Source organism: Saccostrea cucullata, unplaced genomic scaffold (assembly GCF_032062105.1).
Source record: "Saccostrea cucullata isolate Sc308-1 unplaced genomic scaffold, CSIRO_AGI_Scuc_v1 ctg303, whole genome shotgun sequence".
NCBI classification, from domain to species: Eukaryota; Metazoa; Mollusca; class Bivalvia; order Ostreida; family Ostreidae; genus Saccostrea; species Saccostrea cuccullata.
Genome location: NW_026928671.1, coordinates 203,808 through 228,760, shown reverse-complemented (window position 1 = coordinate 228,760; position 24,953 = coordinate 203,808). Strand labels below are relative to the sequence as shown.

General features: G+C 31.8%; 2 protein-coding genes, 1 long non-coding RNA gene and 1 other non-coding gene across 7 annotated transcripts; 2 read left to right on the top strand and 2 right to left on the bottom strand.

Annotated features, from left to right (window-relative positions):
- Positions 1-202: 202 nt before the first annotated feature.
- On the bottom strand, positions 203-2,503 carry LOC134278379 (uncharacterized). The gene is made up of 3 exons (XM_062760701.1): positions 1,988-2,503; positions 1,499-1,606; positions 203-1,130 (listed from the first exon to the last, which is right to left on the bottom strand). Exons 1-3 carry the CDS (start codon positions 2,186-2,188, stop codon positions 444-446), a joined length of 996 nt encoding a protein of 331 aa, XP_062616685.1. The 5' UTR covers positions 2,189-2,503; the 3' UTR covers positions 203-443.
- A 4,208-nt stretch (positions 2,504-6,711) lies between these two features.
- On the top strand, positions 6,712-24,040 carry LOC134278378 (uncharacterized). Of its 2 annotated transcripts, none has more exons than XR_009994426.1 (5): positions 6,712-6,920; positions 8,065-8,193; positions 8,673-8,727; positions 11,415-11,607; positions 21,192-24,040. It is a non-coding gene; the product is annotated as an uncharacterized LOC134278378 (long non-coding RNA). The 2 variants fall into 2 exon arrangements; XR_009994425.1 differs by lacking the exon at positions 6,712-6,920 and adding an exon at positions 7,632-7,785.
- Positions 6,733-6,807, top strand: LOC134278382 (small nucleolar RNA snoR122). Its single transcript, XR_009994428.1, has one exon. It is a non-coding gene; the product is annotated as a small nucleolar RNA snoR122 (small nucleolar RNA).
- LOC134278377 (uncharacterized) lies at positions 8,793-15,713 on the bottom strand. 3 transcript variants are annotated; one of them, XM_062760698.1, is made up of 4 exons: positions 13,695-13,870; positions 10,469-10,746; positions 10,244-10,354; positions 8,793-10,133 (listed from the first exon to the last, which is right to left on the bottom strand). In XM_062760698.1, the coding sequence occupies exons 1-4, from the start codon at positions 13,792-13,794 to the stop codon at positions 9,357-9,359; spliced, it is 1,266 nt and encodes a 421-aa protein (XP_062616682.1). In that variant the 5' UTR covers positions 13,795-13,870; the 3' UTR covers positions 8,793-9,356. The 3 variants fall into 3 exon arrangements, with proteins under 3 accessions (XP_062616682.1, XP_062616684.1, XP_062616683.1); XM_062760700.1 differs by lacking the exon at positions 13,695-13,870 and adding an exon at positions 13,935-14,278 and having other exon boundaries at positions 8,795-10,133; XM_062760699.1 differs by lacking the exon at positions 13,695-13,870 and adding an exon at positions 14,302-15,713 and having other exon boundaries at positions 8,796-10,133.
- Positions 24,041-24,953: the final 913 nt, after the last annotated feature.

Below are 24,953 nucleotides of genomic sequence, written 5' to 3'. Positions count from 1 at the left end.
GCAATGCATGGGTATTTACACCTACATGTACCTACACAGTGGTAAATTTTAAAAGCACGGAATTCAGTGTTCAATTACTGCTTCTTGCTTAAGATTCTGTGTACACCAATTATGCCTAACATTTTTTTCCATTTCATACAGAAACTTGCAATTTTTTAAAAATTTAATATGTATATGAATCAATAAATCATTTTCTACTGTATCAGTTTGGAAAATGTTTATTGTTTTTACAATATATATAATAAGGTGACTGTGTCAAGGATTTTTTTTTAAAATTGTTATTATCTTCTGATTTTAAAAATTGAGAAAAATTGGACCATTTCCCAGAGACGAACACAAGCTTTGATTAGAAATAGTTTAGCATCATTCTGCGGGCCTAAATGTACAAAATTCATACATCTGAATGCAAAAAAAGCCCTCATTATTTACATTTTATCTGAATGTCAGTCGCAAGAAACATCACAAGTTCGACCCCCGTGCTTCAAAAAGCTTCCATCAATGCTGTCTTGGGAGCTGTAAAGTGAATGGGTACTCTCCTGCGAACTCATAATATAGTCTGAATCTTCCATGTCTGTTGGCTCCTCTTTCACTTCAAAGACGTTAGATACCGAAAATTTATTCAATGCTTCACTATGTTTATTGGAATATATCGCTACTGGCTTGACCACTTCGTACAGGCTAAATTTCTGACTGGAAACGCTTTCCTGTGAACTGCAGGGCTGGCTGTCAGAGTCGGTGAATTCCATGTGGACATATTTCTCCTTTGAAAAACTCAAATCAAGAACCTCCGAATCGTCATTCCTTGCACTAGTATCAATATAAAGACGACCAGCTTCATCATCGTCGTCATCATCATCGTCTTCATTTCCACTGTCTGTGTCACTGTCACAGCTGTCTGGAGATATTATCATTGCTTCAGGGCCATCTTTTGAACTGCTGGAGGATTCAGAATGCACACTTGTGTTACTGATAGACAAGCAGTTAATGCAGCTCCCCTCTGAATTTGCACAAGAACAAGATGAGACATGCCCCGTTGAACGAATAGTCTGCAAAAGTTTCTCCTTTTCAATAAGCAAGTTTTCAACTCTAGCCATTAAAATCTGACGACGCTGCCTCAATGAATTTTCTTCCTGAAAATGTAAAAAAAAAAATATATATATATATAATATATTATATATTATTAAATGCATATGATAAAATGAATTAATTTAAGGAAAGGAAAATACAATAAAATGATGGTTTCTATACAGATTCCAAAAAAATCTCAAATCTCCAAAATATATCATCAATTTTCTTTTTCAAATGATATCATCCTGTAATATGATTGGTAAGTATACCTATGTGATATACATTTTTAAGAAAGTTTGCATTGTCTCTACTTTTCAACTTTAACATATGTTGTGTAGAAGTTAGAACTTAGGATGCACACAGCACTATATCTGAAAATAGCTTTTATAAAATGTTATATTGATTGTACTTTTTAAAAAAATGTGCATACTTTTTGCAAACATTTTAGTTCTTCTTTTTTACGTTCCCTGCACCTCATAGCTGCTCGTCTATTTTGTTCTTTCCTTTCCCTCTGCTTTGTTTTCTCCTCTGGGGTTAGCTTTATTAAAAATAAATCAGTAACATTACAACATATTCTGATTATAGAAACAGATATACATGTATATACAAAAACTCTAACGTGGCATAAGATTTATAAATAGATTTTGTCCTGTATTGAATATGCACCACCCCCACATCAAAATGGATGCTCGATTTATTCATGTGATTATTAAGGTAATAAATTCTTCAAAAATGTCATTTCATACAAATAAGAACAAAGATATCAAAACTGATATATATTTTATGAAATGGTCTCGATATCTACTCAAGTATGCACGAGTTATTTGCGACGTCCTTTCCTTGGCGCAGTGCCAATTTTTTGAATGCATCAAATGCATACATAATTTGCAGAATTGCAACTTTGCACGTTCTGTCTTACCTCGCATCTTGACTTTTCCACGGTAAAATCAACATGCAAATCGCCCTTTCCTTCTGCAATTCTCCGTGACTTGATCAGTGATTTCAATGTTTGCTTTACCGTGTCGGTCGGCTGGTCGGACTTGGGTTTCGATAGGTTCAGTGGTTCCGTCACTGAGGAAGCCTGTGTCCATTCATTTCCACCCTGGATGGTTTTCGCCATCTTATATTCCTTTTCCCGAATTCTCTACAATGCTAGAAATGCAAAAACGCAGGTATAATGCATTTTTTGTTACAAAAGGGTACGCGATGAGGTACTTCCTGTCCAATTTTCAAAATAAAATTCGAATCAACTCGGCGAAATTTCCGTGATATAGACGAACGTTTCTGTTGAAAAAAAGACGTTATATGGCCTTGATTTCCAAGTGGTACACTTTACATCCGAATCAAGGCAGTATGAGCAACAAACTAGATCTACTGTCCTTTATCAAGCTGCATAAATACAACTGAAAGATGCCTATCCTAATGTTTATGTCGTTGAGTAAGTCCTAAAAATAGATTTGCACTGAAAAATCATATGACTGATAGGAACAAAGAAATTGAAAAGAAAAATATTAATAGGTAAGAAACAAAATAATGCTTATTAGAATCCGTGGAGAGAAAATAAAATCTGTAAAGTAGGGAAAATCGGGGTCACAATGTCGAAAAGAACCTATCCACATGTGAAGGACCATACAGATCTATAGGAACCAAAAGGGTGGGAATATTTATTAAAAATGTTCTAAATTTTGTTCACATTATAGTCCATCCAATTCCCAAGAGAAGGATTCTTGTTTAAAAAAGACTTTCAAAATAACATCCCCTCTAGAAATGTTTTACGAAATTAGATCCATGAGACCCCCCCCCCCCCTACACACACACACACACACACAGACATATACAACCTCTCTTTCCAAATGTCCACTTCACTTTAAAAAATATTCAATATTTATTTAATATTGTTGAAAATTAGACTCCTTCACACAGAGAGTGTCCCTAAGCTGTAAGCATAGTCTGGACAAAGAGAGGAAGTTGCATATCTGAGAATAATATAATGTATATCATTTTGCCTCTCTCTATCTCATTCTGTCCAAGAAATGCAGTATGTACATGTATGTTTGCTATTTCTTTCTCTCTCTACAAAAATAATAACCTCTGCACAAAAAACAGAATTCTTGTCCATCGTAAGGATCGAGGAGCGCGCAAAATTGAAACATTTTATATTTGATATCATTTTGTGCTCGTAACGTGGTGACATTTCAAAATATTGTTACCACTATATAAACTGATGTGAAATAATTCAAACAAGATGTCTGTGAAACACTGATGCCCCTGTATGGCAACAGAGTGAAGATTAAACTTTTCTGAAATGCAAATTTTATATATTGGTACCCAAAGTAGGGTCTCCTAACTGGAAATACAATTGTGAAATATGAAAGCCCTATCACCATCTGTTCCCAAATTATGGCCAAGTTAGAGTTTTTTCATAAGTACAGAATTCTTCAAGATGAGGGTCAGAAGGTCAGGGTTATTGGTATCAATTAAAAGATCTTGCCGCAAAGAATACATGATGTGAAGTATGGAAGCCCTTGTCCTAACCGTTCAAAAGTTATGGCCAAGGTTAAAAGATTTTAAAAGTAGGTCAAACTCCAAAATCAAGGTCAGAAGGTCAAGGTTATTGGTATTCAATGAAAGGTGTTGTCACAAGATATGCATATGTGAAGTATGAAAGCCCTAGCCCTTACCGTTAAAAAGTTATTGCCCAGGTTAATGTTTTTTCATAAGTTTGGAAATCTCTAAGTTCAAGGTCAAAAGACCAAGTTTATTGGTATTCAATGAAAGGTCTTGCCATAAAGAATAAATATGCATAGTATGGAAGCCCTAGCTCTAACCGTTCAAAAGTTATTGCCAAGGTTAATGTTTTTTTCATAAGTCCGGAAACCTCCAAGGTCAAGGTCAAAAGGTCAAGGTTATTTGTATCTTATAAACGGTCTTGCTACAAAGAATAAATATGTGTAGTATGAAAGCCCTAGATCTAACCGTTCAAAAGTTATGGCCAAGGTTAAAAATTTTAAAAGTAGGTCAAACTCAAAGGTCAAGGTCTAAGGGTCAAAGGTCTTGATATAAAATGAAAGATATTGTCACAAGGATTAAATAAATAAAGTATGAAAGCACTAGCTCCTTCCCTTTTAAAGATATGATCAAGGTTTGTTTTTTAAAAGTAGGTCAAACACCAAGGTCAAGGTCAAAGGGTCAGAGTTCTATGTATCCAATGAAGGGTCTTCTCACAAGGATTACATATATGAAGTATGAAAGTCCTAGCCATTACCGTTGAAAAGTTATAGTCAAGATTAAATTTTTTTCGTAAGTACAGAAATTTTCAAGGTCAGGTCACAAGGTCAAGGTTGTTGGTATACAATGAAAGGTCTTGCCACAAAAAAAAAAATATGTGAAGTATAAATGTACTGTTCAAAAGATATGGCCAAAGTAAAAGTTGGGAATTTTTATGTAAAAGTGGGTCAAACTCCAAGGTCAAGGTCAAAAGGTCAAATTTTGTGGTATCCAAAGAAAAGTCTTGTCACAAGGAATACACATATTAAATATGAAAATCATAGCTCCACTAAATCAAAAGTTATGGGCAAGGTTAAAGTTTTTGCAGACAAACAGACAGAGAGACAGAGAGACAGACAGACAGCTCATTGGTGACCTCGACAATTCAATTGCCATCTTCAATGTACATAATTTTACACATGTACATTTTAATTTTAAATCGTAAGAGTAACTCAAGGAAGAGAGAAGTTTTCAACAATATACGCAAAACCTTTGTAACTAAATCAATAAATCTCATTGGTGACCTCGACAATACAATTGTCATCTTCAATATACATCTACATTTTAATTTACGATCTCAGGAAGTTTTCCGCAAAACAACCTTTGACCCCGTCCGCAAAATCATAACATTGCCCATAACTTTTGATTGGTGGGCCAAAGTTTTCACATTTCACATGTGTATTCCTTGTGACAAGACTTCTCTTTGGGTTCCAACATATTTGACCTCATGACCTTGAACTTGGAGTTGGCCCACGTTTGCGAAATTTCATCAAATTTTAATCTTGGCCATAACCTTTGAAAAGTTGGTGCTAGGGCTTTCTAACTTGATATATATACTTCTTGAACAGTCGGTGATTAGACATTATATCAAAAGTGTAAACCTTTTACAAGATCTTCCCTTGGGTCTAATTTTGACCTAGGATTTTTACCTACTTTTGAAAAAAAATATATTGCTTTAAACTTAGTTTTCTTAGTTACATGACCCTTCCTTTTGGCACCATTAATTTTTATCTTTTGACCTTAGGGTCCTTCTTATTTAAACATTGGCCAGTTTTCTGCTAGTTACATGACCCTTCTGTTTTCTGTTTGTCACTGTCTGTTGAAAACTTTAACCTTCGCCATAACTTTTGACCTTACTCTAACTCTTAAAGTTCTTTCAAAAGACACCAAGGTCAATGACCTTCTTTTGGACAAAATTAAACTTTGCCATGACTATTGAACGGTTGGTGCTAGTTTTGTTTTTTTTTTATTTCATAAGTGTTTCCTTATAACAATACTTTTTGAGTACCCAAAATTTTGATCTTTTGACATTGCAGATTGACTTGCATTTGAGAATCTCAAAATGCTGAATTGACCTGCCATTCGGGGACATGTGTTTCATAGACACAATCTTGTTTTGTTTGTTACAGTGTGTAAACTTTCATTAATAACGTATATATGTACACAGTTTTTACTGAATGTATGATATTAATATTAAACATAGCCGAATATATGTGCATCTTTAGGTAAAAACTAAAGATGGTTTTTTTTATATTTAAGAAAAAAAAAATTAATATTTTCACTAAACTTTATAATATTTACATTTAAACCACTGTTACAGCATACAATTATCATGACATACCTTTGTACTTGTGGCTGTGATTAAAGGAAATCAGTTTGGATAGAACTCTGCAGAGTTGCACAATAGGTAATCCAGTGTTCATTCTAATTCTAGGAGGGAGTTATGTCTTCTTTATGCATATATATGTACAAAAATCTTGAAATAGAAAAAAAGAGAAATAAAAGATGGAAATGGTTATATGCAGTTAGTTTTATTTATTTTGACAAAATATCTCCAAATGTTTTCTGATCATTTGACTACATGTATATTGGTTTTTTCTAATTTGAATTCCACAATGCTATAATACAAACATATGAGATGAACACAATATGTCATTGCAGCATTCATTTTTTTTTGAGAGAGAGACTATATTAAATTTGGTTTTACCCTTGCAGGAGAAAAGTAAATAGGAAGGCGAGGCTGGATACTATAGTATTTAACATCGTAATTTTACGTATATATATCAAAACTTGTGTCCACCTTTTCTCTTCATATATTACTTTAAAATGTATATAGAAATGAAGTATTATTACAAATACAAATAACTTTTAACAAATATAGATAAATAAACCATAATTATAAAATATTTAAGCTAAACCGTGCTTCTTTTTATTGACGTTACCATGTTATTGTTAATGTTCTTATTTTTAAAAAGTAAGAATTAAAATGTTCTCAATTTTTTTTTCTATGAAGCTGAGTAAAATTCTTTATCCCCCCTCAAGAAACATTTCGTTTGAAAAGCTTATAATTCAATTTGTACATGTCTGTTAAAAAATTTAGGAGGTTCAGCAAAGAGATGCAATGATTTTTATTTACAAGTACATGTATTTTCACATTTTTTAGTGTTTACTCAGTTCCACTTATGTCAGGTAGAAGTGAGCGACAGATGGCTTACGAAGATCGAGCAACGTATTGAGGACAGACAAACTAGTTATACAGACAAAGTTGAAGCCTCCGCGTATCCATATGAAACAAAGAAATAAAGGTACATGTATGTATTTTATAACTGCAAGAAATAAGTTTAAGAATTTTGTTGAAATGCTAGAATGAAAAATAATACAAAATTTCACATTGTGAATTTTGTAGTTCTCATTCAAAAAAGTAAAAAAAAAAAAAAGTAATCTTGAGTAAAATTCTGCAAAGCCTTTTATTTTTGCATTCCTTTTTTAAGTCATTTTGCATCTGTTCCAAACGTTCAGTTTTCTTTTGCGGAACAATCGTATAATAGAGATTTAGAGAGAAAAAAACATCTTGGACATATATATACTTCGCCACATGATTATAAAACTTACGATTGCAAAAAGTGTAAGCTTCGGTCAACAAATGACCTATTTTTGATGTTTTTTAATCCTCAGAATGACATAAGCTGCAAATTAAAATGCACATAATTAATATCTTATTTTTCTTTACCTATATACATGTACACTGAAAGTATCAGGAAATCATTATTATATTTCGAAATTTAATATTAAGTAAGATAAACCGTAAATTTATCATCTACATTTATACACTATATCATTAATCACCAATCATATATATATTATATAATAAATACAAGTTTCTGGTTAGTTATTTCGTTTTATAACACTTTCAAAAATAGATATAAGTTGAAACTTCAACATAAATATAAAACGATAAAACTTCCCTTTAGATATAGGAGATGAAATCAGACTTTTTTATTGGCCAGGCACACGCTTATTTTACTACCTGTATCCAAGGAAACTGGAAGAAAAAATACCCGTTTCTAAGGAACAAACCTTTTCTTGGTAACATATCAAACTATTAGAAAAACTCAAGATTTGACAAACAGTCAAATATAATAATTGAAAGTGGATAAGGCAGTTTCGGAGGTAGGTATTTTGATATTAAATATCTATAGTTATCTCAGTTTTAACATACATATATAGTAAATGAAAAAACAACAATGTATATATTCAAAAACTTTTTAAATTTCAAAATTTGCGTATACATGTAAGTACCAGCTTATCGTAAATCATCTGCAACACCATACGGTATTGTTTTCAGAAGTCCTGCTTGCAGCCTTCAACCATTTTTTCACAGTATGTTGATTTGTGTTGCTCCCTGTAATATTCAATATGAAAACCATTACTTTCATCTGGTATTTCAAGATATCAAATGAGATCGAGGAAGACACAGAAATTTATTTACCATATTGGATGAGTGACGATGCTTCTACATGTAAATATTGATGTACCTCCAAATGGCGGTTTGGGGCATTCCAGTGACATTGGGCGAAGGTAGCACGGTCTTTTAGGCCTAAAACATATGGCTATCCACACAAATGCCCACAAGAACGTTTATTATTACTTTATAAACTGGATTTCTAATGATCAACTCTTTGTTGCCTAAGTCTGGACTCTGTTTTTTGTCTGTATAGAAGTACCAAGATTTTGCTACCGTAGTAATGCAATATTTTGAAATAGGAAATTTATCAGAGAACAAGTGTTCGTAAGCAACTTATTTGCAGCAAGAATACCTCTGTAGTCTACACGGATTAATTCTTGGTCTGTGCTGTTGGAATTTGATCATTTATTCACACACAATGAGAAATCGTTGCTTTCAGCACTCGGGAGAAGAGAAGGTAAATTATCAAAACTCGTGGCCTATCCATTATACATATTTATTACTAATTATATTTGTGATTTTCATAGACTTGTATTTTTCATCCTTTATTTTTTATTTCAGATTTCGATAACTAATTTATTTTCCTTGGAAGTTTGTGGACAAACTCAAGTTATTGCCCTTCAAGTATACAACAACATTTCTCGAAGGTAATGTCTTTTTTTCTCCTCGATAACTTTGCTCATCATAAAAACAAAACAAAAATTTAATTTTAGTTTTATATTTATTGATAATATACGAGATTTATGAATAATATGAAATTTCATTTCACACTTGAACATATATTATGATATCTTGCACCAATATTTACCCGTTCATTGGCACATAGAAAAATCAAGAAAATATATACATGTATATTACAGTGTCATGTATAATAAAATTTAAAAAATCAAAAAAGGAAAAAAAAAACTATTTACAAACATTCGAGATCTTCTGTGAAAACTTCTGACCAGAGAATATGTCATGTCTGTAATACAAACCTTTTTCATGAATTACACAACTGTTAGTATATACTATTCTAGCACTATGTTAGCGCCACGAAAGGCCAATATGTAAAAAGTATACTTCGACAGAAATAAAGGGGGGAATTGTCTTTTATTAGTCCCCCAAAATAAAACATGTAATGAATATTGTGCATACGATAAAGTTTCCTGACTTGAGACAACATACTGGCGCAAAAAAAAATATCCACTCGTTCTTTGAACACATCTTTCTATGAATTATGGGAAATCAACCTTCTCAAGTATTTTGTGCGTGAGATGCATACTAACATTGTTTTTCATATATCATGCAAATTTGGGCAGGAAATGTTTTCACCATGCTGGGAAAACTCTCCGACAGTTTCATTTGTATTTCCTTGAATGTTGTACTGGTTATCACTGGTAATCAGGTCCAAAACAAACTCTAGTCCACTGAATGTTGGTATATTGTCACCGGAAGGGATGCCAGTGTTGTCCGGAGTACTCACCGGAAGTGATATCCCGGTTTGTTGTTGGCTTTGAGTGAACTCCGATTGAGAGATGAATTGCTCATTCAGCGGCGTTTGATGATACTGAGAGAAGTCGATAGAATTTTCGATGCTGGTAAAAGGTGTAATATCAATGTTTTCAAATTCACTCCCAAAGCAGCCATCGAGATTCGTGTCGTAATTGGTGCCGGGATATTCAGACATTTCACTGGTTTTCCATGTCGTTTCAGAGTGTGCACAGCACACTTCTTCGTCGGCGGTTGTGTATATATTTTCTTCTTGTTGCATAGTGGTACAAAATGGAACGGGAGAGAAAGTGAAAACTTGACCACCGGGCGTGTGTGGAGTCGTTGGGTTTGGGGTATCAGGTTCAGGAGTAGATGACATACCGGTATCGAAAGGCGGTGAGAGACATGCGCCAAATGGGAGCAAACGTGTGTTTTCCGGAATGGGTACAAAAGTACTCTGATGTCTGGTGCAGTGTGGGAGATGACTCTGCAGAGCTTCTTCCAATTTTTGTTTTTCTTTTTTTAATTCTTCCACCACCTCGGTGAGACTATCATGTCTTTCTTTTTCGGAATGATAGGCCTAGGGAAATAAATTTTAATTCAGTCAATATATATTTTTTATTTTTTGAATTGTTTAATTTGACAAAATAATTTCCTTAGTTTAAAACAAAAATTTAATCACAAAAATACCTGCATAACATTGACTTCGCTGTCTTTCTTCTTCTTTCTGCATTTTCTTGCAGCTCGTCGGTTTTGCTCTTGGCGTCGGAGCTTTCTTTCTTTTTCAGGTTCTGTTAGAGGCTACAAGAAATGAACCAAAATTAGAATAAATTTTGGCATTTGTAACTCTTGTTTTATACCAATATTTTGGAAATCTTATTAACTCTAAAAATAAAAAAAAAAAACTTCACTTGCCCTCTTTATTTGAGGTTTCTTTTCTTCGATTATAACATCCCCTTTCCCTTCTTTGTTTCGTCGGGAGAGGATTGAAAGTCGAAGCTCTTCTTTAATAAGCGGCATTATATTTCTCTCTCTTCCAGCTTGGGATGCAGCTTTTCGCAAACGTGGATCGCTAACTTCCTCGAAGGCATCATCCATCCCGTCCAAAATTTCGCTGTCATCGCTGAGGACGCTTCCAGAAGACGCCAGTCTTTCGCGATGCGAGGATCTGGGGTCCATCATCGGTAAATTTCCTGAAAATGCATGAAAATGATTGAAGTTTTCTCCGAGGAATCCATTTCTACTAATGTCTACTGGGTAATAATTTGCAGGGGTATAAAAATTGTGTGGGTAGAAACCCCACATCGGCGTGGGCTGTTCATGAAACATAGTGCGCAGGCGGCTGCTCTAGGGTAGACTGCAAAAGCCAGGCGAATCGCCTTAAACTTTATGCGGACTAGTCGCAGTTAACACCGAGATCAGTAAACAGTGCAGGCCAAGATTATGACATTAGCACGATCTTTTAATCAGATTTGTTTCAAAAGAAAACGATTGACCATGGAGATGACCATTAATTACCCTTGGGTTTTTGGCCACCCAAGAGGTACTTGTTGATCTGGCGTGGTGTTGTAAGATCGCTTTCGGATTTTGCTGATTGATCAATTTAAAACCATCCCTAGCTCTAACATAAACCGCAATTTTGTAAGTCTTCTTTAAGGTGCAATAATGACATATATTTTAATTTTCTCCTTTAAGTCCAAGTTGTCTCAATTTTCAGTGAACATCTGCATAATAACACACATTAAAAGCAAATAATAAATTGACATTTCCCTCCCATATTGCAAAACTTTAGAAAAAATAATTATATCTTTTGCACGTGTTGAAATCCTTTGATGATCATCTCTTTTCTATTTTCTTGTAGTACTTTACAGCATTCTAGAGCCACCTTGGTACACTGGACCAATGGATGACTCATACTACTGTAGGATCTGGACGTCGACCAACTTACAAAGAGAAAAAAAAAACAACTCCAAAGTTGACGTTTAGAACATCTTCCAAAAACTAGGATCAGGATAAAAAGGACTTTTGTTATAATGTGATTTTATTCTTCTTTGGTAAGTTTATTTTATTCCTGTTTTAAGTTGTAAATTAGACAAAGTCTACTAATTGTAATCCAATCATAATACGCTCTAAGCCTTTTCATAAACTTTCAAAAGGTTTGATTGTAAGCCGCACAATGAATGAAAACCCATTTAGACTTTATTATTGTTAATTTGTTCAAAGATCTCCTGCTTGTTTAGTCCATTGATCTAGAAGCATTATCTTATTACCATATTTAATAAGCAATCTCTCTTGACCGCAAATGAGTCAGCTGGTGTATTGGGTGATACATAAGTCTCGCCAACAAAACCAAGTTGAGGCTTTTACAAAAGCCTTTGCGACCCATATCACTAAGTTGTATCTATGTAGTAAGAATAAAGTCACGCACCTTACAAAGCAAAGTGCAGCCAACAAAAAACTGGGCCGTGTCTTCCTACAGTGTAAAACTTATCGTAATAGATTTAAAGAGACAAAATAATAATTTGCACTATTGATAGGCAGACGAGCGAATCCAGAAATTGACATGTTGTCTGATGGTCATGATAAGGCGAAACACGGAAGGCGACACGGCAGCGCGCGTGGGGACAAATGACAAAGTAAAAATTAATCTATCCACATCTCTCTCCCTAAACTCGATCAGTCGTGTCTAAGACTTAACAAAATGTCTATTTTTCGCTCACAAAAAATAGAAACAGCTTCAGGTAATGATTTTACCTGTAACACCGCAACCGTTCGAAACAGAAACATGGGTGATATTGAAGTGAAGTTTTGGCGGGCTAAAACTATATAAATTCAAGGATAACCTTGACGTAAGAACCATATAAAGCTGTCAAAATTCACACGGGCACACAGCGCGGCGATGCCATCCTTCTTCCATGTTAATGACAGATACAGGTATTGCACAAGTTCGTGGATGAACCCCAACAATATCTGCCCTTTAGGTCAGCGCCAATCAACGGCTCTGCGTAACATTGTAAGGTGCCTGTCAAATGTGCTAATAGACATCATGTGTATTTGTCATCTCTTAATTTAGCGCACCTTTTTGTCACTTTTTCTTTATTTTTTCCAACTTTTAAAAATCCTTTTTAATAACACGAGTCAGTGATGCTCAAAGTATACGACTAATGTTCCGCAAAGTTAAATGACCAAGTAATCCTGCACTTTTAATGCAAGGAGATTTAATAGAAAGGGACTGCGGGCGAGAAATTAGATTTAAAGAGGTCATTGCACTACGGTGCACTCGTTATTTTTCTACTCTTGTTTTTACTATTACTACAATTATACGCTACAACTCCGAAACAGAAACCATTATTTGTAAAGATAAGATAGATAAGTAAACCGTGGTTTTACAGGTAAAAATTTTCAACAGCTATTTTTTTTTATTTGTGGTTTTCTTTTATTTTACTATAGAATTAGAGTAATTATATGCATAAATTATTCAAAACAAGATCGTTTCTCAGACATAACACTATAGTTACATCATATGTACACCTTCTCCAGCTAAATAATATATTAAGAGAACTTCAGAATTCTCAAAGTCAATTTTTTAAGGCAAACCTACAATTTTTTTTTAAAGAGATTAGTTTCTGGGATATCGAAGTTTAAAAATTCCCTTCTTTTCCTTTTCATATAAATAATATTTTTAAATTAAATTTTATTTTTTTTTCATGTCGCAGTATATAATTTATATATAATTTTTCTAAAATAAATGATTTATTAAAATGTTATGAATCTTCAAATATAAATTTCCATATTGAGATATAATTGTTTTAGGCTTTCTTATTAACGAATTATTTATCACCCAACTGTTATTTAAATGTTAAAGAAATTTTTTCCTGATGAAAATTTCTAGATTGTCTAGTGCTTTCTAATACATCGATAGTTTATACTTTTATGTCTTCCACACAGTTATTAAATTTTTTTTTTAAAAATTCAACAATTTTAATTTTCAAATTTTGCACAATGGTTCGTACTTTTGATATCGTAATAATAAAAATATTTGTTCGGACACTGATTCCTAAACGTTGCATGATTGTTAAAAAAAGAAGCCCGAGTAATGGGAACATTTGAAGCCACATAAATTTGGTGCACAGCTTAATACCTTTTTGTTGTGTAAAATTCTGCTCTTCTTGTAAATGAACTTCATCTAAAAACAACAAGTATCTTGCAGGCATCTGATAAATTCTAGCAGCTCTCCGCATCACAAAAACATTATCATCATGCAAACGCACTTCAATTGAACACGTGTTCAAAATAAACACAAGAAAAAAAAATTATATATAGGTAATAGTATATAAAGTTTGAGAACAAAGATAATTTATATAGGAATACAGATACATACCATCAAAGTTAGGAAATAATTAAAGATCCGACATTCAAATTAATTTTTATTTTGTCCCATTTAGATGGGTTAGTGTGTCAGTCAACTCATAACTTCCGAATGACACAAAAAAGACAATACCTGCATCATATTAGAAGAGGAACACGTGACAATGTTTTGGGAAGTACCTGCTCTAATATTTAATTTTATCGCCACTTTCTGATTTGCATTACGCGCCATGTAATAAATTGCGCAGTTTTTTATTTCGTGCAGATAAGCCTTTGACACTCGACACAGATACAGACCACGTGCATATATATATTTAATATACACAAGAGAGGATCTTTTGAAAGAGGTCTTTAAACGAAGTGGGATAATTAAACTTTACCTTGTCATGGAAGTACTTTTTGGGCGCTTCGGTAGTCTTTTGGCCTCGCCCCACTGGCTCGTGCACTCTGATGTAAACAATGATTTGAGTGCGCAACTACTCGCGACTTTTACTACACATCAGCTGTGTAACGTATTTTTTCAAGTACTGGCTTGCGAACGATCTGATGACACGATAGAGGGGCGGGATTAACTTCCTCGCGATTGGATGATTAAGTTGCGAAAATAAACCCCTCTTTTAAAAATATCCTACAACCTTTCAAAAAAAAAAGTTCATGAAATACGATCACATTTCAATTGCTATCATTTAAGATATGGAACCTTGGAGACAATATACACTCTAATATTCAAGGCCAAAACATTGCACCAGCAACAAAAATAGATCAACCTTATGGGGATTTCCAGGTCTTTCATAATATATAAACATCGTTATATTTAGGCCAGGTTCTCTTGATTTAGGACACTCTCTTATGGTCCACTAACACGAAAGGTGTTACTGTCTTATATTAGACCAGGTAGAGCTCGCGACGACTATAGGGGACGACTCTCCGGGGGGCATTTTACATCTTCGTCAAGTCTGTCTACTCTCGATTGAAATCAAGCGTGAAGAACAAAACAGTCTGACGTTTATCAAACTTTGGTTTATTAGCATATTCATTTGCATGCGCATTAAACGTGTAAACTTATTTCTCTTTCCACGTTGGGGTCAATTATCTATAAATAAAGCTGCTTCTCTCTTGTTGCTTGGTCGGTTTTACCAGAAAGATACGAGCGTATACACAGATAAATACTTTGTTTGTATATCTTTCAATTTCTACTCAGACACCTGTAAAGTCCTCGTTTATTTTCATGATAATGGTATTATAGTGATGTCTGACATCCAGGGGTATTATTATTATTAATTCGCCATGGATACAGACGGAAGTAAATGCATGAATCATTGTGTATATTTCAATTGACGGCCGAGCTCAGTCTCTTTGTGCGGTTTCTATTCTTATCCTGCCACGCACCTGCAGTTTAGATGTTGCTAGTTTGTAATGACATATATTTACAACTCATCAACAATTGTTTACTCAAGCATGAAGTTCAGGGAGTTTGTTGGTCTCGATTACTAACCTAGTGAAGAATATTGAACGTGTACACATAATCTCATGACTCAGAGCTCTCGGCGAATTAATACGGGAAAGTGTCTTTGGAAAACAATAAAAATATAAAATGATCACGTCGTTCTGATTTAAAAACAAAATAAGGAAGTTGCATAATTGTTTGCAATTGTATTACAGCACTTGGGGGAATATAAAATGCATTGAAATGATAAATATTACATCAACCAAAATAGAATTGTTACAAAAGTTAATGCATTATTTTTTATGCATTCGAGAAAGAAATACAACTTTGAACGCAAGGAAGATTTCTTATTCTAAAAGACATGAAACATTGCCGTAGTAATGGGTTATTTATTATGTAACAAATCGTTTATTTTTTTTTTTTTAAACGTGATTTAATTATTTCTTAGTTGTTTTTGTTCGATTAGATTTTCATATATCATTGACATAAAAATATATTTCAATGTTTACAAACAAAATAATTCACACGTACTGAAAAAAAGGACACAAATGACACAGGATTTAAAAGGAGCCAGATAATTAAAAATAGCAGATTTATCAGTCCTCGCAAGATTTATATCCGTTTTGGGTTTTCCTCTCTTAAATAAAGATCAGTCGATGTACATCTATCATATGCACCAATTAGAATAATGAATTGTTAATTGAATCACCCGTTTTTTTAGGCAGTGCTTTGTGGCATGAACTTGAACTTTTTCATTTTCAATGTTTATTTCATTAATTGTTCAAAACGTTATCGTTTTATCTGTTAAATTTTATAAAATATGATAGCAAACATATGAAGCTTGAAATATTTTTGTGAGAATCTTTTTTCTCTCCGTCTAATGAGCTGTAAATACATTTACTTCTGCTTTTTAGATTGTTACACAAGACAATTTTTTTTTTTTTTTTTTTTTTGCAAATCAATTAAAGCATGCAAATATATGTATTATTGCTTTTAATCATTATACTCTTGCACAAGTTTAATCATTATTTAAGAGTGCTTAAATATCTGAAGATAGAATAAAGGTGTTACCTTATTTTCTGTGGTAAAACTTGTCTTATCCCGCAAAGGCAACTATTCGAGAAAATTGTCCCGCCAAAGCCGTTGACCTTGCTAAGATACAAATGACGCAATAGAAAATTTCCCGCCTTTTGATCGCATGACATGTGCGTTTATTCTCCTATGCATATTAAAATGATCTTTATGGTGATTTTCAAGCTTTAAATGATGGACAATAGATTTTAGGACAAGTTTCTGTATGCGAAGATTTGTATCATTTAAGTGTGTTTCATCACAGCCACAATTTTCATGTAACACTATCACACACATAGATGATGTGTGTGTGACACAGTGGGTTTGATTATATGCACGCGTCTTTGCTTTCAAACTGATAAAAAAATAACAAAACTAACTTTAAACCAAAATTTCTTTTCATCCAAAAAGGAACCGTGGTTTAATGTTTGTTTAACAAAATACTTTATAAATTTTTTGCACACTAATTAAAGATACGTAATATTATGTTTGTTAATTAATAAATAAGAAATTACCAAGTATCATTTTAAAAAAAATTGAATTTACTAGTACGATGTGTGTGCAAAATTTACAACATGATATTATATTGTTAATTTTTTGATTTGATTTGAACATATTTATTGTAATTTAATTACAAAGGGATTGGGCACAAGTTCTGAAAACTTATAACGCCCTCTCCCTACATGTAAATTACACATTTATATTGTCACAGTTAAACATGTTATCAGATATATAAAGTATTCAATATTTGCAAATGTAGATTTGAAACGTAAATGGAAATTTTTTATTTAATGGGAGGAGTTAAGTTCGAAATTTACAATATGACATATTGTCGTTAACTGATTATTAAATTAGAAATTCATATAATGATAAAAGCCGTGTAGTCATTTTTTGAATTTCGATAATTCAATAATTAGTAAACGAAAATATTGTCACTCGGACTAAGCCAATACCTACTTTTTCTCCTAGTAATGAAGTTAAATAGTCGGAACTAGCTTTAGTCCGACCGTCATATTGTAAATTTTGTATTCCTTACCTTTATATTCAAAATTTACAACATGATATAAGTACCAACAAGCATTGGAAAAAATTATTAAACCATACAGTTGCATATATAGCATAAAAATTTGTTCAATAGTTGTTTTGCTAAGATGATTTTTTTTAGTTGATTAGGAAATTGTATGTACATATTTTAGTTTCTTACAAACTATTTGAGGCTGAAAGCCAATGTTACGATATTTTCTTTTATATCATCTAACTGAAAAAAAAAACTTCAAAATTGATTTAAAACATCAATATTTTAAATTGTTTTTACTTTTTATATATGTATTTTTTAAAAGTTCTTGTTTAGTATCTCTTTGGTATTTGTTTAGTTTGTAAATTTTATGTTTTATTTTGTCAGCGTTTATATTTCGTTATTTACAATTCTTAATCTACGACTTAACGTTTAAATCAAAATTATAATATATAAATATTATTGGTAATTGGATAAAAATCAATTGAGCCAGAAAAAACACACTTTTACATGATTTAGAGAGTTCAATACCCCCGTTCTCCACAGTTCTTTGTCATTTACTTAATTGAATCTCAGCTTGTATCTCTTAATCAAATTCTTTAAAAACCTAATTTTAACTAGACTGATGTATCTTCTTCAATAGAAACACATTATTTATATCACCATTATGTATTGTTGTCTTATTTAAATCAGTTTTTCTTGTTCCTATCCTGAATCAAAAAGAAAACAAAACACCTTTAATATATTTATTAATTTTTTCCATTAAGAATGCTTTTGATACCTAATCGAACAGGTCATTCTATTGTATACGCTTTAATTATGTTTTAGTTTGTAGGCACATAGAGAGAATTTCTATAGAAACAATTAGAAATTTTCTGGCAAAAAGAATTAATTTTGCTCTATTAATCAGACATTGACATTTTGTTATCTTCTCGGGACAAAAAAGGTCATTTAAGGGCATGTTTATTATGACCATATATATATGCCAACTCCAAATCTTTAAAAAAAATTATTTTACATGTATAGAGCATAGTAAAAAATCAATTTAAGTTAAAGAAAATTTTATACAAATATTGGTTAAATAAAAGTAGTTTTATCTAGAAAGTTAAATGCACTTACTAGTATTCTGTAAATCAAAAATAAGATTGGTTAATAAAAACTTTCCATTTCAATTTTACATGTATTCTTTTTCAAGGTAAGTATAGTAGAACTTGCTAGTGTGATCTTCATTGTTAACAAATTCTAAGGGAAGAGAATTTACGTTTTCAAATATTTTTTCAAAAGGAAATTCACCAGATATGTTTTCCTTAAAATTTCCGTATATTAACGATTCCACGCTCTACTGTTTTATCTCAACCATAATGTACAAATATGGATATGACGCCCTCTACCATATAAGGTAAAACATGTTCAAATATAGGCATGACACTATAAAATGCCCATACAAGTACTTAAAAAAAAACAAGATGGAAAATAGTTTAGCGTATCCTACATTTTGACTGTAAAATTAAAGCGAAAGATATTATACTTGGAAATACCGAAAATTCAGTCTAAGAACATGTACTTAGTTATTATTATTAGATGCATTTAGGATAGATGATACAAAGAAAAAAATTGGATGCCTCGATTGTTATATTTCTGACCTATTTTATAGTAAGGATTACAATTATAAATTTCATAAATATGAAGAAATTATGACTTTCTACGATGTTCAAAACTTTTCTGCAACAATTCTTTTTAATATTTACATTTTTTAGTCATTTCAAATCACATATTGTGAAGCTATGAATGAAAATTAAAAAATCTATGTTGTTAAACTTATTCATTTTACTTATATAAACATGACTTAAGTTCGAATTTTAACATTGTTGATAAAAGTTTTTTGCATCATCTGTTCCAGAATATACTTTTTAAATCGGTAATGATGATTAAGCACATGTCGACATACTAAATTGCAATTTAAAAAGATACAAATTTGGTATTTTGTGATTAAAGTATTACACCGAATACTTTTGTTTTTTTCTGTCGTTGAAGGAACATTCATAAAGTCATTATTGTATATAAATTAAACTTTGTGAACTTTTAAAAGCATAAACATGATAAAGTCATTATTGTATATAAATTAAACTTTGTGAATATCGATAATTTAAAAGCATTGGACAGAAATGGAATTCTTGGAAAATTTCTTGAATGATATTTTTTCTTCGAAGAACAATCGAACAAAAAGCAGTAGCTACTGAGTATGTTTATTTAAATTTAGAAAAAAATATTTTACCTGCTTTGTCAGCAGTTTTAAAGCTAGAAACATAGTTTTTCATAACTTTTTTAATTAAGATTTAGAACATGCAGAAACTAAATTTGATCTATATATTTTCATAGAGAATGCTAGTAATAAATTCAATTTTGATAATGAAGTTGGACGATGAAACGTTTTGGATGAAGAACAAACATCTTCACCTCATGCAAAGAAACACGCCCGACTGTCAGTTAATATTAGGGGAAATATATTTAATGAATTTTCGTCAAACCGCTTTTTTTATATAGACACATTGTCCTATCTGACTTATGTAAAATGCAATCCTATTTAACAAAATTTTTTTCAAAGTAATTGAAAATTAGTGCATACTAGTATTTTATTTTATATATACTAATTCTTTTTATTCTTTTTTAATAATTTTGGATAGCTATTCAAAACATCTAACAAAAAAAAAAAGATTTTCATTTTCCTGCGATCAAAAACGAATCAGGAATCAAGGAAGGATTTCAGGAAGCGGGATTTTAATTTAGAATTGAACACAAAGTTCTTATGGTTAGCTGAATCAAGTCTTTAAAGAGCGAAATCCGTTTATAAATGGCATTGGGTAACAGTGTTTGCATGAAGGAACAAATTCGGTTCCTTAGTCATTGGACACACACCAATGTATCATACAATGTTTATCAAATGTTTGTTCCAATATTACTTCTAAATCAAGCACTAATCGGTGTTGGGTATTAGCTTAAGTCAGTGGTCTTACGTAACTCAGATAATTTTTTTATTTTGTCTTTTTCAAGTACCCTATAACTGCTTTTGAATTTTAAAACTAGCAGGTTACTTTAAATCTTTTTCTTACACATCAAGTTATGAGTATTTTGTTATAACTTAAGCATTTTACTGAGTTGATAATGGATGGTCGGTAAATGATATTAACTACTACTAATTAAGCGCATGCAACTGTTTATATTATTTTGTTTATTCCATATATAATCAAGTATATATAACAAAACATGCCTTGAGTGCATGTTTCAAATATTATATCTTTTCCTGTCCATTCATCTTTCTTTTATTTTATAAATTTTTGCAAATTTACCATCTTTTTCTTTGTTTGATTAAAGGAAGCACATATTCACGTACACGTTATGTTAACTTATATGAGCTTTAAGTTGTTTAAATGATTTAGTAATTTTAATTCTTTGGTTGTACAAACACCTCTAGTCAGCAAAGTTTCACTTAAGGGGCATTTAAGCCCCCCGTAACCTTTTCCCGTATTTTTTTTATTAGTTCACCATGACTAATGGTTTAAAAACTAGAGTTTGTCCTTAATTTTATAAGAAAATTCTTAAGTTATGCACAAAAACTTTTTTTAGAGTCGAAAAATATATATTTGTATATGTGTTTCAAAAGATATGCATAATCAAGTACATTTTTCATATAACTCATTTCTCTTTCAATGCTTAATGAAAGAAAATCTGTTTTTCAGATGTGTATTGCATTTTCAATGTTACTTAGTGGAGTTTTAAAATCTCTAACAAAGGTAAGATTATATAGAATAATAACCTTAATATTATCAAATACTATACTTCAGTTGCATTTGGAATAAAACAAATCTTTGTTGATGTACTTTACCACATACAGTGTATATTTCTTCAATGAAAAGAGGATATTCTCGGTGAAAAGATATTAATAAAGGCATTTCTTCACTTCATCTTTGTTATCTTTTCATTATTAGTAGAGATGTCAAAACTTACGCATACTATCAGACTCTAGATTATTTCGGATTTTTTGGAACCTATTCAAATCGTGTCAAACATTTCTTACGTGTCATGAAAAAACAGGAAATCTTTGTTTCCTTTTCTCGGTCATTAATCAGTCTGATCTGTGACAAAAAAGTGCACTAATTTTGTAAACATACCTTTTTTTACCTCAACACTGCGGGATGATATTAATTATTCATAATTCATTGTCGCAAAGTATAACAAGGTCTCAAGCTCATACATACTAAACTCATTTGTCATACTGTAATATCAGCCTATTTAATCTATTTTATATATTTCTTCATCCCCAAGAACATTCATTTTTTTAAAGATAATTTATTTTGACAGTCGAAAACCTTTCTTCTTAAATAAATTTGAAATTTTGCATATGCTTTGTATTTATATATATCGAAAACTTAATGAACGCTTAATTGTTTATTAATAAATAGTAATTTACCGTGCAACATATTTGATTTTTTGATTTTAATTATTGATCAAATGGTTGTTCGCTCATTGTTTTTTCTTCTTCAATCTTCTATTTTTATCTCTAGAGGTAACGAAGTTTAATATCAATAATATTTTGTTTTATTTTTGAATATTTTTCTCTTCAGCATATTGATTTATTCTTATTTTTTAATTAACCAATTCCAAAAATTAGTATAATTTGCAAGTTGCATACTATATTCTGCACAAACTACAGTCCCCGTTTATGTCTTTAAATGCTGAAAAAGTTTTAAGCAATAGGGGTAATTTATTTAATAATTCAGATACTTTTTTTGGTCTGGTGCTTTGTGAACTTGATTTCACTGTCTTGATGAGTAAAACTAAAATGTATTTTTTAAACATTAGAAAATACTAAGAGTAGTTGAATTATCATTTTTTAAAATTCATATGACATTGCAAAGAAGCAAAATATCAAATATGCACTCATGTTTTTCTTTCACTTACAAGATTTAGAAAATAAAAATCTATTTAATCTATTCATCATCATTTATATATGTCTTATTTAAGAAATGTAAATTGTATCTTTTTGGTCATAAAACGCAGCTGGAAAATTATGTGTTAAGTAAACATGATATATTTTACTTTGACCTAACTTTTGGCATTTGAAATAAAATCTTGGCAACATGCACCTTGTTGTAAAGTGACATCTCAAACAATGCCCTCACCGTTTGACTGGGGAGAAGAAAAAAAGAGAAGTGGGACGAACTCATATTTCTGCCGCCAGAATGTCACGAAGAAGCAACAAAGAAAGTTTGGACTTATTATTTTGCATGCTAGGACTCATCTACTCTTTCAAGCGATGACTGGATTACAAATCATCACGATAAAATTGCAGCTAACCAAGGGGGGAGTAGCTCAGTAAGAGATGGGTTCAACAATCGGTAATCAAAGGCTATTAAAAGGTTGTGATGAAAACCCTCCCCGACTTCGAACAATGCCAAGATTGTTATTTTTACTACCTTTGACATAGGTATGGATTCACGGTACCACTGGAACGATATCTAGATTGCTGTCGAGTACATCCGATGCTTAGTTCATTTCTCTTTTGCCTCTGGCGATGTCAAAATTCATACTTATAGCTCTGTGGTAAAGATTCAATCATTTAGGTAATGCTTTGGCACATTGACAAAGTAGTGTCAGCGCAGACCGTCGCGCAATAGACCTATACACACTTTTATATCTATTGCGCAGTTCTCTCTTTATACTTGTATTTGATTGTCACTTAATCGTTTCTAATTGTGCAATCAGAAAGTGCCTTTGTTCCTTTGTGTAGCAAGTAAATATAATTTATAAGAAAATGTTCGAACTTTGTTGTTATTTTTCATTATGTCTAGTGGCACCCTTTCCTGATGATTATGTCATGATATTATGTCTGCTTCAAAGGAACTTTGTTGTTAAAGAAATTGAAAACCGATCATATTAAAAGAATAATCTAAAATATCTTGGGGCATTCACAGCAAAAGATATTAAACTGATATAGATTTAGAAAGAAATCTAAAAGATCAAACAAGAATAATATTGATATTTCTATTGACACGCAAATGTAGTGCAGTTAAGGACCCAGTAACCTGAGTTGTACACGTCTAGTATACGTTTGTTGACATACCCATGTGGCAATCATATTTTTAGAATATTAGGTCAAAACATATCACAAAGGGTTTAGAAACCTTGAAACCTGAGAAGTTTATATCTCACATTAGATCAGCCCAGTACATGTCAACATTTATCGAATTTCCAGTTTTAATATCCCTAATTTCTTTTGCCATCACTTTCAAGACTTCAGACTTAAAGTACCTCTACAGCTGCAGTCAAAGCTATAGAGGACGTTATTTTTAAGCCATTTTCTTAAGAGGGTTTAACAAATCTCAGTGGGGGCCCTAAATTTCCAGGTGTGTTTTTGCGTCTACTCAGAATAACCCTCCTGTAGGTAAAAAAAAAGTTTGAACATTTCATCGATGGATCGAGTGTAGACTTATTGTCTGCTTAATTAAACCACCTGTTAAATGCTTTGATTTCTAAAAAAAAGGGTAAAACTTTAAATACATCCTCTTTTTACAACACACGTATGTGTGAATACTGGTGATAACGGCTCTAAGACCTTGATTAGTACTACTTCTTTCTAGCAAATAAAGTTTTTTTTTTATAAATCATGAAATCAAATTTTTGGAATATATCTTACGACTGATTGCCTCTGGTGACAGTTTAAATATTTTTGGAAAAAAATAATATCAGAACTGAGTGGGGGTGGGCTCACTTTATATCATTTAATTTTACCAAACCTCTTTAAAACCTGCCACTAATGATTTATTTGCACCAAGGTATATAACTCTTACTTCCTTCTTCTAAATCATATTCTTGTAAACTTTATATTGAAGAAATATAGAGATAGACACTAACAACCTGCAGATAAAATTATTCAAAGAGAAAATCGGAAAATTAACTTTAGATTACAAGCTGTCTATCTATGTCATGACACGAGATACTGCCCCCGCGTGTACTTCAGTACAATTAACATATTTTCTGTAATATCTTGACATATCCCTCTCTGTAAATCTGTACTTATTTTTTTTACTCAGAATTAAACTTTATGGGATGATATGTCACATACATACCTTGACACATACAGATTTCCTTATTGAAATATACAATGTCTCGGAAATCTAATTAAGTATATACATACAAACCAAACCATTGGTACCAGCATCATTGCTTGTCTACATAGAAGGATATCGCATGACAACTTTAAAATAATTTGCTTGTACTCAGTCACTTTCCTAATTACAAGGCTGATGGAGAATTATTCTTGTTTCATAGAGATATAAACTAAATTTTCATTTCTGAAATAAACATACGATGTTCTACTTATTGCCTGATTGACTTATTTTAAATATTTCTTGATATGCTATGGAATATGTCATATTGTAATTTTTAATTTTGCGGATGGTAGTAAATTTAAGAATTACAATAAGACAAATGGAGGACAA

Coding starts and splice junctions, on each gene's coding strand:
- LOC134278379 (XM_062760701.1), bottom strand. CDS start 2,188: ATGGCGAAAACCATCCAGGGTGGAAATGAATGGACACAGGCTTCCTCA. Junction 1,607..1,987: donor TGGAAAAGTCAAGATGCGAG/GTAAGACAGAAC, acceptor TTTTTAATAAAG/CTAACCCCAGAGGAGAAAAC. Junction 1,131..1,498: donor AACTAAAATGTTTGCAAAAA/GTATGCACATTT, acceptor TTACATTTTCAG/GAAGAAAATTCATTGAGGCA.
- LOC134278377 (XM_062760698.1), bottom strand. CDS start 13,794: ATGCGGAGAGCTGCTAGAATTTATCAGATGCCTGCAAGATACTTGTTG. Junction 10,747..13,694: donor GAATTTTACACAACAAAAAG/GTATTAAGCTGT, acceptor ATGCATTTTCAG/GAAATTTACCGATGATGGAC. Junction 10,355..10,468: donor AGAAACCTCAAATAAAGAGG/GCAAGTGAAGTT, acceptor CATTTCTTGTAG/CCTCTAACAGAACCTGAAAA.